The sequence below is a fragment of the Callithrix jacchus genome, chromosome 6 (assembly GCF_049354715.1).
Source record: "Callithrix jacchus isolate 240 chromosome 6, calJac240_pri, whole genome shotgun sequence".
NCBI classification, from domain to species: Eukaryota; Metazoa; Chordata; class Mammalia; order Primates; family Cebidae; genus Callithrix; species Callithrix jacchus.
In genome coordinates, this window is record NC_133507.1 from 2,255,982 (window position 1) to 2,271,827 (window position 15,846).

Sequence of the window (15,846 nt, forward strand, 5' to 3'; positions counted from 1 at the left end):
ATGCCAGTGTGTTAGGGTTGGACACCAGGGAGGGTTCATTAAGAGAATGAGGTCAGTTTTGATTGATTTGAGTTCAGAATTGAATATGAGAACTTACATATGAGAGCAATCACAGAGGTCACGAGGAGCATGAGGAAGTGTTGCCTGGCAAGTGCGCGTTGTTGAGGGGATGGAGCCCAGTGGGTGGAGAGTGGGTGGAGCCCAGTGCTCTTGACCATCCCTCCCCTTGCCTGCTGCTCCTCCCTGTCCCGCTGGCCTTGGTCTGAGAGGGCTGGGATGGGCGAGGAGAGACACAAGGACTGGTGGAGTGCTTTGCTGCTGCACAGAGAAGCAAGGTTTGCAGAGGCCATTCTGGGGAGAGAGGCTTGCAGGCTCACCTGCAAATCTCCCATTTGTGGTGCGATGTGCTGGGTCCCACTGTGCCCGCAGGTGTGCTGTCAGTCACAGTCCCACCTGCCTCCTGGGAGTGCTGAGATGAAGTGGAATATGATTTAAGTTGCACTAATTATTTCACATGGGTACAAGTTTTCAGAATTCCTACGAGTTTAGTTAAATATCAGTGTGGTTATAGCAATCAGCAGGGGCCTTGATGCTGTCTGTCTAATTGAACTTTTTCCCCTTCTAGATTGATTCTCTCACAGGCCTCGGAGTAGTTAAAGTGGAATGCGGATCCCAGTTTTCTGTTGCCCTTACCAAATCTGGAGCCGTTTATACCTGGTAGGCAAGATTCTGTTTGTTTAAACCCACCTAAACTAGATTTTAATTGGGGTATGTGCACTGGCTTTTCGTGGTTGGGAATGTAGCTTCTGCAGCAGGCTGTGGTTGTGGCCTGAAGAGCAGAGCGTGCCCAGGAGGCTGGGCAGGGTGGTCAGTGATGGCCTTGTCCCATAATTTCCATGCTTCCTTTGTGTGCAGGGGCAAAGGCGATTATCATAGGCTGGGCCATGGATCGGACGACCATGTTCGAAGGCCTCGGCAGGTCCAAGGGTTGCAGGGGAAGAAAGTCATCGCCATTGCCACCGGCTCCCTGCACTGTGTGTGCTGCACAGAGGACGGTAGGTGGGAGCCCGGTGCTGCAGGACTGAGCCCTGTGAACCTCAGAGGGTTGCTTGGGGCTGGATGACAATGCCTCCTTAAAAGGAGGCAGGGGTGGCTCACACCTGTGATCCCAGCACTTTGGGAGGCTGAGGCGGGCGGATCACCTGAGGTTGGCAGTTCAAGACCAGCCTGACCAACGTGGAGAAACCCATCTCTACTAAAAATACGAAATTAGCCAGGTGTGTGATGGTGCATTCCTGTAATCCCAGCTACTCGGGAGGCTGAGGCAGAAGAATCTCTTGAACCTGGGAGGCGGAGGTTGTGGTGAGCGGAGGTTGTGCCATCCATTGTACTCCAGCCTGGGCAGTGAGAGTGAAACTCCATTTTTTTTAAAAAAAAAATGGAGGCAAAAGCTGAGAGTCTCTATGCAGTCAGCAGGGCTTTGGCACTGTCGTCTTCAGCCCCTGCTGTTTCACCTGTGAATGAATTCTGTGTACTACTGCGCTGTGCAGAGCAGAGCCAGCAGCCGGCCTGAGACGTGGCCTTAGACCTGCTGCTGGTGTCAGGAAACCTGGGTTTTGGGAGGGCTCCCCTGTTTCCTAGGTGGTGAGTGTGGTTCATTGTGCCTGAACTGACTGTGCAAACAACATGGTCTGTGTTGAAACCTGCTTTCCTTGGTCTGGAACTTGGTATGCCCCAGGCAGGGGTGCCCATGTGGTCAGTCCGGATGGAAACCCTGGGCCTGGAGTCTCTACCCAGCTTCCTGGAAGACAGCCCTTGACACAGCTCAGTGTGAGCTTCACTCCGGGGGAGTGAAGCTTGTCCTGTGGCTCCTGTGGAAGAAGACTCTGGAAGCTTGCGCCTGGTTACCTCCGTACCACATCGCCCCAGGTCCCCACCCCTGTGCTGGTCTTGCTGTATGTCCTCTTGCCGTAATACACAAATTGTGAGCAGGGGTGTGTGCTAAGTCTTGTGAGTTGTGCTGGAGAATCATGAGCATCGGGGCCGTCTGGGGAATCCCCACACGATGGCAAAAGGGACTTTCCAGGTCGAATAAAGTTTGTGAATCAGCTGACTTGACGATATGGAGATTGTTCTGGATTATTGAGTGTGCTTAGTGTAATCACACAGACCATTTGATGAGAAAAGGCGGCGGGAGTGTTCGTCGGAGATGGGACTGAAGAGGTGGTACAAAGATTTTCCAAGTCGGAGAGCTCTCTACCCTCCGTGGCTGGCTTTCATGGAGGAACAAGGCCAGGAAACTGGGAATAGCTCAGCCTGCAAGGAAGCTGGACCTCAGTCCCACAGAGAACTGAGCTGTCAAGGAAACTCCCCTGGGTACTCTGGGAAGTAAGACCCATGCAGTACTTCTGACCCTCGGAGCTGAAGTATCTTAAGTGCGTGTTGTTTAAGCCAGTCGGGCGGTGGGGATGTGTATGGCAGCCGTGGAGAACGGGGCGCCATCTTTCATTAACATGGCCTTCCCACAAACTGTGCCCCTCGTTAAAGGCTTCGGTGACTTATGTAAACGTGTACCCTTTAATCATTTCTTCGATGGAAGAGGCTTACGTAGGAATGAGCAGCTGCTCTGACCTCTAGTGGAAGGACGTTGTTGTTCTTTATCCAGAACTTTTTATTTGATTTAATTAATTATTTCAAATTTTGAGACAAATCACGGTCAGTTTGAAGCAAACTGGTTGGAAGTGTGTTACATGGACCTTCCTTATCCCAGTCCACATGAGCGTGACTGTTGTCATGCTGCTGCACCCTGAGTGTTCCAGTGTTTCTACAGGTCGCCACTCATCCAGCCAGCCAGTTCACGCTCCCCACTGCACCTGGTGCCCACGCCCATTTGCGGCGCACTGCAGACCACTCAGCTGGCGAGCTGTACCCTCTGTCCCATGATTCTCTGAGCGCCTGGCATCATTGCTTCACGTCCCCCGCCGTCGTGCAGCTTGACAGCAGTTACTTTGTAGCGTGTTGTTGCATTCGGGCTTTTTGGTGTTTTGCAGGAGGTCTGGGTGGTGTGTCTCTAACCGTCACAGCTCATCTGTACAGGTGACATGCAGTGTGTCTCCTTGCTCACTTCGGTCGTTTGTTCACCTTGTTGTCTGCCATGCTTTTCACTGTGAACGTTCTTTGTAATGAACAAATGTTTAGTAGGGACATGCTGAATCTATGTAAGAATTTCTTTCTCATGCAGCCTTGAACTGTTCATGTATTTGTTTTATCTGAATGGGAATCATGGGTCCTAATGTATTCATTGGGATATAGTCTTTTGCTGTTGATTTCGATGCTCACATTGTGCTCTGTTTGGCTGGCTCTGCCCCCTTTTCGTGTGCCCCCTTGTCTGGGGGCACTTCCTTGCTCTGGCAGAAGACGATCAGCGTTCTCTTGTTCCCACCATGCTCCAAGCCTCCACCTGCCCATTTCTCCAGGGATCCCTGGCGTCCGTGGAGGAGAATGACCTTGAGAAGACAAGGTCTGGGTGATGGGTGTGCTCGCTGCTGTTGAGGAGGCCTCCTATGTAAACAGTACCCCGGTTGATGTGCGATGTTTCCTCCTGGATCTGCATGTGTGTTGAAAACCATGAGTTCCCACCAGTATCCCCAGTTCCAGTTTGGTACCACAGGGTTCATTCTAGTTTTCCCTCGGAAACCTTGCAGCTCCTTTCTCTTCTGGCGATTTGGCCACTCCCCCCGTGCATACCCAGCATCCCATCCTTGCTTGCTCCTCCCCTTACACGTGGGGGTCTTGGCTGATCCCCTCGGAGCCAGCGCCTGGTTGGAAGCCCTCCTCACTCTTGTGGACACACTCCCTCTGCCCGGCTGCATCTGTGCAGAGAAGTCCTCTTCAGCCTGTGTGTGTGACACCCGCCTCGTGGCTTTAGGACCAACCTGTGGAGAGCAGGCAGGGGCAGGGCAGGGGCACTGCCCTTGATCACGCAGGCATCACACTTTTCCAGAGTAGTGCCCACTGGTGTCTCCAGGTGACATGAACCTTGTTTCTCATCTAGTCACCAGGGACCTTGCCTCAGAATGTTTTCCAGTGGTATTTCCTGGTCAAGGTCCCACACGGTGCACTGAAAGTGTGCTGATGCTTATGAATGGTGAATCTTACGTTGAGGATATGAACAGAAACTGCGTGTTCTTTTTTGATGTTACTTTAAAATTTTTATGAACAAGTCTTTTGGGAACAGCTGGTTACATGACTAAGCTCTTCAGTGATTTCCGAGATTTTGGTTCACCCATCGCCCAAGCAGTGTGCTCTGTGCCCGCTCTGCAGCCTTTTCCCTCACCCTCCTGCCCTTTCCCGAGTCTCCAAAGTTCACTGTGTCATTCTCATGCCATTGCACCCTCATCGCATGAGAACACAGTTTGGTTTTCCATTCCTGAGTTACTTTACTTAGAATAATGGTCTCCACACCCATCCAGGTTGCTGTCAATTTCATCATTTCATTCCTTTTTATGGCTGAGTAGATTCCATGATCTATATACCACATTTTCTTTATCCACTTGTTGACTGATGATGGGCTTTTGGGCTGGTTCTGTATTTGTGCAATTGCTGATCGGGCTGCTATAAACGTGTGTGCAAGTATCTTTATCAAATAATGACTTCTTTTCCTGTGGTTGGATACCTCGTGGTGGGACTGCTGGATCACATGGTAGATCTGCTTTCAGTTCTCTGACGAATCTCCACACTGTTCTCTGTAGTGGAGCAAGGAAAATGCCTTCAGTCACAGAGCATTTTCACAGATAGCTTGGGTTTAATTTTTATCATGGGGTATTCGGTTTTTCCCTCTAGTGGGGAAAAAGCTCAGCGGGTCCGGTTTCCATTCCCACCAGCAATGAAATTGTTGCCTTTTCAGCACATCCATGCCAACATCTATTATTTTTTTATTTTTATTTTTTATTATTATGGCCATTGTGGTTTTGATTTTGAAAACCTGCATTTTGTTTATCTAATCCTTTTTGCGCAGCACAGCGGCTCATGCCCTAATCCCAACACTTTGGGAGATGAGGTGGGAGGATCACTTGAGCTGGGGCGGTTGAGGCTGCAGTGAACCATGATTGTGCCAGTTTACTCCAGCCTGGGCAACAGAGCGAGAACCTGTCTTAAAAAAATAAAATAGATAAAATGGACTTTTGCTCTTCTGTTTCACATGCAAGAGCAGTTTGGGATGTTGGAATATTGCTGCATGTCCCAATATTGTTCTGATGGAGGACTGCTGCGGCGTGCCCAGTCCTGAGAACTCATGGTTGGGGCTTAAGACCCGAGTCCTGTGCTTCTCATAAAGGGGTCTGGTGGCCAGCAGGGGCTGTGGGAGTGCTGGGAAGTACTTGCCTCTTCGGAGTACTTATGTGTAGGTCATACGTAAAGCTGACACTCAGGTGACTGTCAGCACCCAGCCAAAGGGCAGGGAGCACTGATACTGTGTGTTGGGAAGACATTGGCAGCTATGCATTTCTTGGCCCTTGTACAGGCTCTGATTCTAAATCACTTCATTCAGGTGAGGTTTATACATGGGGCGACAATGACGAGGGACAGCTGGGAGATGGAACCACCAATGCCATCCAGAGGCCTCGGTTGGTAGCTGCCCTTCAGGGAAAGAAGGTCAACCGTGTGGCCTGTGGCTCAGCACATACCCTTGCCTGGTCGACCAGCAAGCCCACCAGCGCTGGCAAGCTCCCCGCACAGGTCAGTCGGCAGGCGGGGTGAGTTGGGGCGAGCAGAGTGTGCTCCTGCCACATGCTGCATCCTGTTGTGATGGTGTTTACAGAGGCTTCTTGGTGAAAACAATTCAGGCCCAGTAAATGTTAACCAAATGGTGCTTCTAGGAACCATGATATTTGGCTGGTTGTGATGGCTCATGCCTGTAATCCCAGCACTTTAGGAGGCTGAAGTAGGCAGATCACTTGAGCTCAGGAGTTCAGGACCAGCCTGGACAACCACAGTGAAACTCTTTGTCTACAGAATTAGCCGGGTGTAGTAGTGTGCACCTGTGGTCCCAGCTACTCGGGCAGCTGAGGGCTGAGGTGGGAGGATCGCTCGAGTCCCAAAGGTTGAAGCTGCAGTGATTGTACCACTACCCTTTGGCCTGGGTGACAGAGTGAGACCCTGTCTCAGAAGAAAAAGAACATTAATATTTGTGCAGCCAACCTGTGTGTGTACAGTGTGTATGACCTTCGGTTCTACGTCTTATAAATGACACCGAATTGTTCTGATAGTACATGCCTTACACTTCTTAGTCAATGTATTTGTGTGTATATATTTTTTTACAGTCAAACTGGCCAGAACAGTATTTTAAAAAGCAGCACAGTGAGGTTTTGCAAACGAAACTCAGAAACCACAGTGCTTCTCTGTGTTTGAAACAGTTGCCACGCTGTGGCGCCCCGTGCCTTTGTGCCCATGGGCTGAAGGCCGTGTCCGTGTTGCAGGTCCCCATGGAGTGCAATCACCTGCAGGAGATCCCCATCACCGCGCTGAGGAACCGCCTGCTGCTGCTGCACCACATCTCTGAGCTCTTCTGCCCCTGCATCCCCATGTTCGACCTGGAGGGCTGGCTCGACGAGACTGGACTGGGGCCTTCGGTGGGGTTTGACGCCCTCCGAGGAATTCTCATATCCCAGGGAAAGGTAGTGGCAGTCTTGGCTCTAGGGGAAACTGGTATCTTCAGTACATTGTATCCCAACAAAATTCCGGGACTGGGAATGTGACAGCGAATAGAGCTTGTTCTGAAGCAATGTTGACGGGGTGCTTCCTGTTGCCAGGCCATGTTCTGGGTACTTTATATCAATGAGAAAACAGACAAAAACGACAGACACTATGGTGCTGTGTCTCTCCTTCATAGTCTGACTCTTGCCTCTCCGGAAGGACGAGGTGGGGCCTTCCTACACTACGCCTTTGTTCCTGTGGCCCTTCTCTGCCTGCCTGGCCTTGTGGGGACAATGGCAGGTCCCCACTAACACAGGAAGGAAGGCGACCAGGCAGTTTCTCCCAGGATGTCCAGCAGAGCAGTCCGAGAGTCACAGACAGCCTCCCTCTAAGTCCCTGCCTGAATGTGGTAGAGGTTGCTGGCCAAATGAGAGTTGGCAGGTGGTGAATAACACAGTCGTGAGTGAGGGCATCTGAAAGTCATCAGACTTTTTGACTTGTACATGTTGCTAATAATTGGAGCTTTCTAGAAGTTGGGTTAGTTTCTGGCAAGCAGCTTGGCAAGATGAGCTCGAAGGGGCTAATTATCATACAGGAGGGGCATCTCTGTAGGGAAAAGGTGTAGAATTGGATTGAGGAACGCTAGTCCTGATTGTGATTCTATTCTGTATTTTGTGGTCCGTTTTTGTGATTTAATAAGATTTAGATGTTTTGGAGTCCTGTCCCAGCAGGTTACTTTTTAAGCATTGGCTTATTTCCACTTGGCCACAGTCATGTCTGCTGAACAGGACTGGCCTATTCATCTTCCTTTCACGTGTGCCTGAGGGTAGACTAGGTGAGTCTTGGGTTTAATGGAAAGATGATCTCTCTGATGAGAGGCAGGAAGAAATCATGGGCAGGTAAAATGGGTAGGAAACGTAATTCCATTACTTTTTAATAATAAAAAGTAGCAAACTTGATTAATTTTACCTTCATTTTTTTTAGTCCTTCAAAGTAGAGGTGATACTAAGCAGTGAAGAGGAAAAAAGCCTTTCTTTTTAGAGAGGAAAGAAAAGTGAGAGGCATGGCATGTCCTACCTGGGCCTGTGCGAGCACTGTGCAGGCCGTGAGTGGGGCGTGTGTGGTGGGGGGCAGGGGGCGGGGGGCAGCAGCAGCGGAGTGCTGAGGGCATCTGAAAGGTGCCTATGGTCAGGGAATGTGCAGGCAGCCTCAGTCTGGTCCTGGGTGTGGTGAGGATTGGCCGCAGAGAGTGGGTGTTACTACTTCTGATCCAGAGCACCAAAAAGGACTCTCCAGGAAGGTGGGCGGGCTGGTGACTGGGAGAAGAGGGGAGTCCTCCTGTGGAGGGGAGCTGCCCTGGGGTCCAGGCGGGGCCTGCAGGAGCAGGATGAGCTGGGCTGTGCAAGAGGCATGGGGCTGGGGTGCCTCCAGGATGCCCTTTCTGCATGTCCTGTGGTGCTTGGGGCCCTCACCTCCTGCCTTCAGGGTTTGAAGTTCTTAGACTGACCTGGGCAGGGGCTCAGCCTCCTCTGAGGGACCCTTGTGCTCCCACAGCCCACCCCTGACAGAAAGAAGGCATGATTGCCCTCTTGGCCAAGAGAGCTGAGACCCCTGTTGACCCTTTATTCTCCCCTTCCATTGGCACAGCTGCGCCCTGCATCCCGTGCCCTTTCCCTGTGGGCCTGGCCGACCTGCCCCTCCTGGGGAATGGCCGGTTCTCCCTGCGGCGCTTGTCCGGCTGTGCCCTGCTGTCTTTCACCCCAGGCACTCCTGGTTTCTTTTGCTGTGATCACAGCCAGGACCTTGTTCCCCTCCCTGGTCTGTCTTTTCTGTCCCGACCCAAGGTCTGGCTGGATCTACAGGGCTCCCTGGCCCTGTGGGGGCTGCGTGCAGTCAGCGATTTAACATCGGTCCCTGCACTGGTGGACTTGGTGTTTGGCAGGCAGATATTGACTGTGAGACCTGAGTCAGAGCAGGTGCTTGCCAGGCTCCAGCCCTCCCTCCCTGCTTTCAGCTGCCTGAGAGAACTGCCTGCCCTGCCGTCTGTCCCTGTGTGCTTCAGTGCCAGCTTGCTCCCTCACAACTTGAGAAAGGGAACAACTGGCCGTTTTCTGTTCTTGAGAACATCGTCTTCAAAACAGACTTGAAACAAAACTGCAGCATGATTTCCCCCTGAGGGATGCTTTCCATATCAGTCTGAATTTTGTCTGTTTGGTGTGTTTTAGGAGGCGGCTTTCCGAAAAGTAGTGCAAGCCACCATGGTGCGAGACCGCCAGCACGGCCCCGTCGTGGAGCTGAACCGCATCCAGGTAGCGCATGCAGGTGCCTCTCCAGTCCCACCGCCTCACACGTGGTGCTTACGAGAGCACTGGGAGCGTAGCCTGCCATCTCGTGCACCCCAGCTTTAAAGAGCAGGTGCCACCCTCGTTTTCGCGGGCTTCCTGTATGTGATGTGCTGGGGCTTCCAGGAGTGTCCATGTATTTCTCTATATAGAAGTAATCAAGATTTATCTCAGATAGTCCAAAAGCACAAACACAGCTCAGCAAGAATGGGAGGATAAAGTCAGCCCTCTTCCTGCATGGTGATGCCACTGCTGTGACGTTGGGAGTTGTGTATGTGTGTGCTGTGACACTGTGAGGTGTGTGTGTGTGTGTGTGCTATGACACTGGGAGGTGTGTGTGTGTGCTGTGAGACTGGGAGGTGTGTGTGTGTGTGCTGTGACACTGGGAGGTGTGTGTGTGCTGTGACACTGGGAGGTCTGTGTGTGTGCTGTGACACTGGGAGGGGTGTGTGTGTCTGCTGTGACAGTGGGAGGTGTGTGTGTGCTGTGACACTGGGAGGGATGTGTGTGTGCTGTGACAGTGGGAGGTGTGTGTGTGTGCTGTGACACTGGGAGGGGTGTGTGTGTGCTGTGACACTGGGAGGGGTGTGTGTGCGCTGTGACAGTGGGAGGTGTGTGTGTGTGCTGTGACAGTGGGAGGTGTGTGTGTGTGCTGTGACAGTGGGAGGTTGTGTGTGCTGTGACACTGGGAGGTGTATGTGTGTGTGTGTGTGCGCTATGACACTGGGAGGTGTGTGTGTGTGCGCTGTGACACTGGGAGGTGTGTGTGTGTGCTGTGACACTGGGAGCGGTGTGTGTCTCTGCTGTGACAGTGGGAGGTGTGTGTGTGTGCTGTGAGACTGGGAGGCTTGTGTGTGTCTGCTGTGACAGTGGGAGGTGTGTGTGTGTGTCTACTGTGACACTTGGAGGCGTGTGCATCTGCTGTGACAATGGGAGGTGTGTGCTGTGACACTGGGAGGTGTGTGTGTGTGCTGTGATACTGGGAGGCTTGTGTGTGTCTGCTGTGACAGTGGGAGGTGTGTGTGTGTGTGTGTCTGCTGTGACACTTGGAGGCGTGTGCATCTGCTGTGACAATGGGAGGTGTGTGTCTGCTGTGACATTGGGAGGCGTGTGTCTGCTGTGACACTGGAGTGCCTATATCTGCTGTGACACTGGGAGGTGTGTGTGTGTCTCCTGTGACACTGGGGTGCCTATGTCTGCTGTGACACTGGGAGGTATGTGTCTTTGTCTGCTGTAACACTGGGAGGTGTGTGTGTGTTTGCTGTGATACTGGGAGGTGTGTGTGTGTCTGCTGTGACACTGGGAGGTGTGTGTGTGTCTGCTGTGACACGGGGAGGTGTGTGTGTGTGTTTGCTGTGACACTGGGAGGTGTGTGTGTGTCTGCTGTGACACTGGGAGGTGTGTGTGTGTCTGCTGTGACACTGGGAGGTGTGTGTGTGTTTGCTGTGACACGGGGAGGTGTGTGTGTGGGTTTGCTGTGACACTGGGAGGTGTGTGTGTGTCTGCTGTGAAATGGGGAGGTGTGTGTGTGTCTGCTGTGACACTGGGAGACGTGTGTCTGTCTGCTACAGCCGAGGCAGGGTCACTGTCTTTTGAAGTTTGCTGCGCTCCTCCCTGCCATGGAGTAGGCTCTGTGGGCTGCTTGTGCTGGGCAGCGGCCTGCAGCTAGCTCCTCTCTTGCAGGGTCGTGTCCTGTTTTACGGTGGTACAGGCAGTGCCATCTGTGGCCGTGTCTTCAGTCACCCCTTTTATTAAATTCCGAGAGGTGGACTGGGTCAAAAGCCTAGTGACGGTGTGATGATGCATTCGATTATGGGTTGTAACAGTTCATGTTCCCACTGTCCTCACACCCTCCCCACCAATGGTAGTTTTCTTTGCCCCGGAATTACTAATACTGTCTCGTGGGCAGTAATCAAAAAAATGGCAAGTAGGCCATTTCTACGTTTATACTCGTTCAAGTGTATATAAATTCACAGTTAAAAACAATTAATTTAAAGAAAGAACCTCAGCCACTGGTGGGGATGGCGTGCAGAACTTGACATTTAGTGTTCAAATGAAACTGGCCTCGCCTCTTGGATCAGACACAGAGAGCCATGAAGAACAAATCCTTTGTTCCTGTACCTTTGCGTTAACACATGATTTTTACCCTGATGTGGATTACATGACTAGAGTTATACTTGGGGGCATTTTGAATTAAGACACGAAACTCTTGTCCTTTGTTGGACAGCTCATGTGCCCACACTGATGGAACTGGTCTCTTCACTGACGTCAGAGTGATTAATGCTAGGCTGTGTCAGTCGTGTCCTCACATAAATAGGTTGTTTAGGTTCATAAAAAAGCTTTTATTTCCCTACCTTCGATGGTCACTTCTATTTTCTCTGTGTCATAAGCACCGTAGCTTGTAAGCAAGGCCAGCTGACGGCTTCCGTGTTTTCTAACCCCAGTAATTGAGTGATCCTCGACTTGAACCTCCCTCAAAACCTCACACAGACTTTTTGGGCTGGGGGCTCTCAGGGTGGGTGTTCAAGCCTGGGGTCTCTGGCCGTCAGTGAGGCTTTGATTAACGAGGATGCAGGTTAAACACCCTCGTTTCTGTGTTTGTATCATCTGAAAATTTTAAGAAGTCGTCACGTGATGAACACCTCTTTCCTTCTCACCTTGCCATCCCCAGCTTGTGTTGTGAAAATATTCAATATGCGATTGAAAAAACAAAATTTATATTAGTCCTTCTGGCCAGGCGTGGCGGCGGCTCACACCAGTAATCCCAGCACTTTGGGAGGCTGATGAGGATGGATTGTTTGAGCTTCGGAGTTTGAGACCAGCCTGGGCAACATGGTGAAACCCTGAATCTACAAAAAATACAAAAATTAGCCCAGCATGGTGGCGGGAGCCTGTAGTCCCAACTACTGGGGATGCTGAGGCAGGAGGATCACTTGAGACCAGGAGGCAGAGGTTGTGGTGAGCTGAGATCACACCAGTGCCCTCCAGCCTGGGCAACAGAGCCAGACCCCGCCTAAAACCAAACAAAAAACAGCTTATGTCAGCCCTTCTTTTTTTTTTTTTCCGAGACAGAGTCTCACTGTCGCCCAGGCTGGAGTGCAGTGGTACAATCTCGGCTCACTGCAACCTCCATCTCCCAGGTTCAAGCGATTCTCTTGCCTCAGCCACCTGAGTAGTTGGGATTACAGGTGCAGACCACCACGCCTGAGTAATTTTTTTTTGTATTTTTAGGGTTTCACCGTGTTGGTCAAGCTGGTCTCAAACTCCTGACCTCGGGTGATCACCCACTTCGGCCTCCCGAGTGCTGGGATTACAGGTGTGAGCCACCATGCCTGGCCTCAGGCCTTCTAAGAATCAGATAAACACCCTTCAGCCTAGTGTGCAGTGTGGATTGATGTCAGCCACTGCCCTGGGTGTCAGAGGCAGGCTCCCTCCTGTCCCGGGTAGCATGCGCCTCCTGAAGCAAGGATATTTTCCACAAACGTGGAAATAGAAGTGATTTTCTGCCCAAAAACAGAACATGGAGAAAAACATTTGGGGAATTCAAGGTGTGCACAGGACACCAGCACGGAGCCAGAAAGTCTGCACGGGGGCCTCCAGCACTGCCCCCAGGGCTGTGGCGATGCACTCATGGCCCCTCCTGAGGGACGCTGTGGGAGGGGCTCTCACAGTTGTCTTACACCAGAACACAGGTCAGCTTCCTGGAGGGTTTTGTTTGTTGGGAACTGTATTCATCTTTACAGCAGGATCAGAACATCATCAGTACATGAAAATTCTTTTGTATGCTTTAGCGTTTATTACAGAATTCTCGCATGCACATTTCCGAAAATGTAGGGAATTCTGACTAAAGACAGTTGAAATCATCGGCGTTTCTGTTGAGCAGAGAAAGAGCTGTGCTGCAGGGCCTGTCTCCTTCCAGCGCCATAGCTGCACTGCATGGCTGCTGTTTTCTGCAGCCTCTGGAGCACAGACAGCTTCTCCTACTGGGTGCCATCGGGCAGGGAGGCAGCCCTGTGGGCTTCAGGGAGCTGGCATGCCTCTTCTCTCACTCAGCAGCCTTGACATGGGACACATCCTGTTCTTTTCCATAGCTCAGTCTCCTCTGGGTGTGGTGGAGCCTTAAAAAGCTGGGGCAGGTTTGCAGGAACCTAGCCGAGTGTAAAGGTCAGAGAAGTTCCATCTACAGGCAGCTGTGATGTTTGTCGTTGTTCTTGTATTTTTAGTCTTGGTTATGGCAACCTGTGCTGTAGTTGTTTAAACTCGACCTGGAGCTCACTTTATGTGAGCTAAAGATGAAGAGAACTTCACTGGAGGAGTCACCATAAAAATACACTCTCAGGATAATTTTTTCTTCGCTTTTTCTTTCTGACATCCTTTCAGACTGGACTTCCCAGATGATTCTGACGCACATGCTTGGCCAGCCGCCCTCCGGTGCACCGAGGTCCCACGGTGGCGAGGGCCCTAGGGCTGCGGCTCTGATGTCTTTGGGAATGGTAGCTTAGGATGAGAAGGATGGGCAGAGAGAGTGACTGCCTGTGTCGGGGAGGCTGAGTGGCCCCGAGGGTTGGATGAGGGATGGGAGCATCAAGCGCCTGTGGCAGGGGGAGTGGTGGTCCCGGCTGAGGCCCTCTGTCCACTTCAGTCTCAGGGCCACTGGGTTGAGTCTTCGAGCACCGGAGTCCTTTCTGGTCTGCCGGGAGAGCTGCTTTTAGAGTTCCTGGTGTCTTACTCTGTGAGGTCACGGCAGGATGGTGAGGTAGTAGCTGCGTGTGGGGTGGTGCAGCCACTGCTTCACCATGTCCATGCCCATGTGGTGCTGCTGGGCTGCAGCTCTGGGTGTGGCGGTGGCATGAGTCATGTTGGAAGGTGTGTTTGTTTAGACACACTAGTCCTGAGGGCTGTTGGGCATGTCACAGGCAACATGCCTAGTGGGATGTTCAGAGTCGAGCACCCTGCAAGCAGGTGCATGACCGGGGAGGGGCCATGTCCGGTGCCGCCGCCTCGAGCACTTGCCAGCACCGTACATCCTGGCCGTGTGCTCCTGCTGCGGCAGGGGCCTCATGCTCGCTTGCTTTCTCCTCTGCAGGTCAAACGATCAAGGAGCAAAGGTGGGCTGGCCGGCCCCGACGGCACCAAGTCTGTCTTTGGGCAGATGTGTGCCAAGATGAGCTCCTTTGGCCCCGACAGCCTCCTCCTCCCTCACCGCGTCTGGAAAGTCAAGTTTGTGGGTGAGAACTCGTGTCCCTGCGGGTGGTCGCCTGAGCCCACGGGAAGCACAGAGGCCACGTGGTGCGGGAGCATGGGGGCTCTTCACGCAGGGCTGTGTGAGGGACTCGGAGTGGCTGCTTCTCCCTGCAGGTGAATCTGTGGATGACTGTGGGGGTGGCTACAGCGAGTCCATTGCTGAGATCTGCGAGGAGCTGCAGAACGGACTCACGCCACTGCTGATCGTCACGCCCAACGGGAGGGACGAGTCTGGGGCCAACCGAGACTGCTACCTGCTCAGCCCGGCTGCCAGGGCACCCGTGCACAGCAGCATGTTCCGCTTCCTGGGTGAGCATCCCCGGCTGCTTGGCATTGCGTGGCTGCAGACTGGGCCTCCTCTTGAATTAGAGTATTCCATCTGTCCTAGGAGTGACGGTGGATGTCATGAATATTTGCTTTTAGCTTTTGACACTCATCAGTAAAAGTGACTTTTAATGTTGATTGTACATTTCACCAACATTATGGAAGCAAACAAGCTGCCATTGGCGTCCGTGCCTAGCACGGAGGGCCTGACAGTGGGGGGCCTGACAGTGGGGGGCCATGGGAGGCTCTGTGCACAGCCCCGGCCGCGTGCTGAGGCCTGGAGGCTGCCTTGGGCACACAGGAGGTGTGAAATGCTGTTCCTGCATCTTCAGTGTATCTGAGACTTGGGATCAGAGGGGCAGGGTCTTCAGCCTGACCCCCCCCATCCTGTCCCACTGAGGGTGTGCAGTGTCCCACCACGGCCGCACTTCCTGGGTGGGGCTGTAGCTCCCTGGAGGACACCCCTGTGGGGAAGTTCCAGCTCTCTGCTGTCAGAAGAACAGGAATTGGCCTCTGTGGCTTAAACTATTGTGTGGAAAGAATGTGAGGAGGTGGAGGCTTATAGGTACAGAAGGAAACGACAGATTCAGAGCAGGACTGGCCGTCTTGAGGATGGGCCTACACCTGGGGTCTGGATGTTGCTGTTTCTGGAGGCTCTGAGGCCTCCTCATGGAGCTGCTGCTGGTGGCGTGTGTGAGTGAGTGGGAAGTTTGGCCGTCCCTTTCAAGCGTCCTCTGCCACTTGTGTTCTGAATGAGCAGGTGTGTTGCTGGGCATTGCCATCCGAACCGGGAGTCCCCTGAGCCTCAGCCTTGCCGAGCCTGTCTGGAAGCAGCTGGCTGGGATGAGCCTCACCATCGCGGACCTCAGTGAGGTAACTCCCTGGGGTGGCGGGCGGGGCCTCTGGGGTCTTGTGAAGAGGCACAGTCTGTTCTGGGGGCCAGTCAGGCTGTGAGCTCTGGCCTGCGTCATTGCCCAGGTGCCGTGGAGGCTTCTGGCTGTGGACCACCTTTGAGTAGCAAAGGTCTGTGGCTATGAGGTTAGTCTGCTTCTAGAACTTGGTAGACCATCTCTTTTCTGATGTTTTGTAACATACTCTGTCTTGTCAGAGAGGGAAGCTCACTGCCTCTCCTGTGAAGAAGCTGAGCTTTTGGGCAGCCAGGGGCCGTGAGTCAGGCTTGCAGGAGAGGCTCTGTTCTGGGGTGACCACAGCCAGGCCATCCCCCATGGCTGTGTCGTGCCTC

General features: G+C 52.6%; 1 protein-coding gene across 6 annotated transcripts in view; it reads left to right on the plus strand.

Moving 5' to 3' along the window:
- Positions 1–15,846, plus strand: part of HERC2 (HECT and RLD domain containing E3 ubiquitin protein ligase 2) — a 206,450-nt gene that overhangs the window by 186,751 nt on the left and 3,853 nt on the right. For 5 of the 6 annotated variants that reach the window (XR_013536483.1, XM_035303531.3, XM_035303537.3 and 2 more), the window contains exons 82-89: positions 626–717; positions 916–1,055; positions 5,549–5,736; positions 6,477–6,674; positions 8,919–9,002; positions 14,122–14,263; positions 14,394–14,588; positions 15,364–15,476. Coding sequence is in view for 4 of the 6 variants with exons in the window: in XM_035303531.3 (XP_035159422.3) it covers positions 626–717; positions 916–1,055; positions 5,549–5,736; positions 6,477–6,674; positions 8,919–9,002; positions 14,122–14,263; positions 14,394–14,588; positions 15,364–15,476 (1,152 nt within the window). In the remaining 2 variants the exon portion in view is untranslated. Of the gene's footprint in view, positions 1–625; positions 718–915; positions 1,056–5,548; positions 5,737–6,476; positions 6,675–8,918; positions 9,003–14,121; positions 14,264–14,393; positions 14,589–15,363; positions 15,477–15,846 lie in introns of those variants that run through there. The other variant, XR_013536484.1, reaches the window with a different exon arrangement.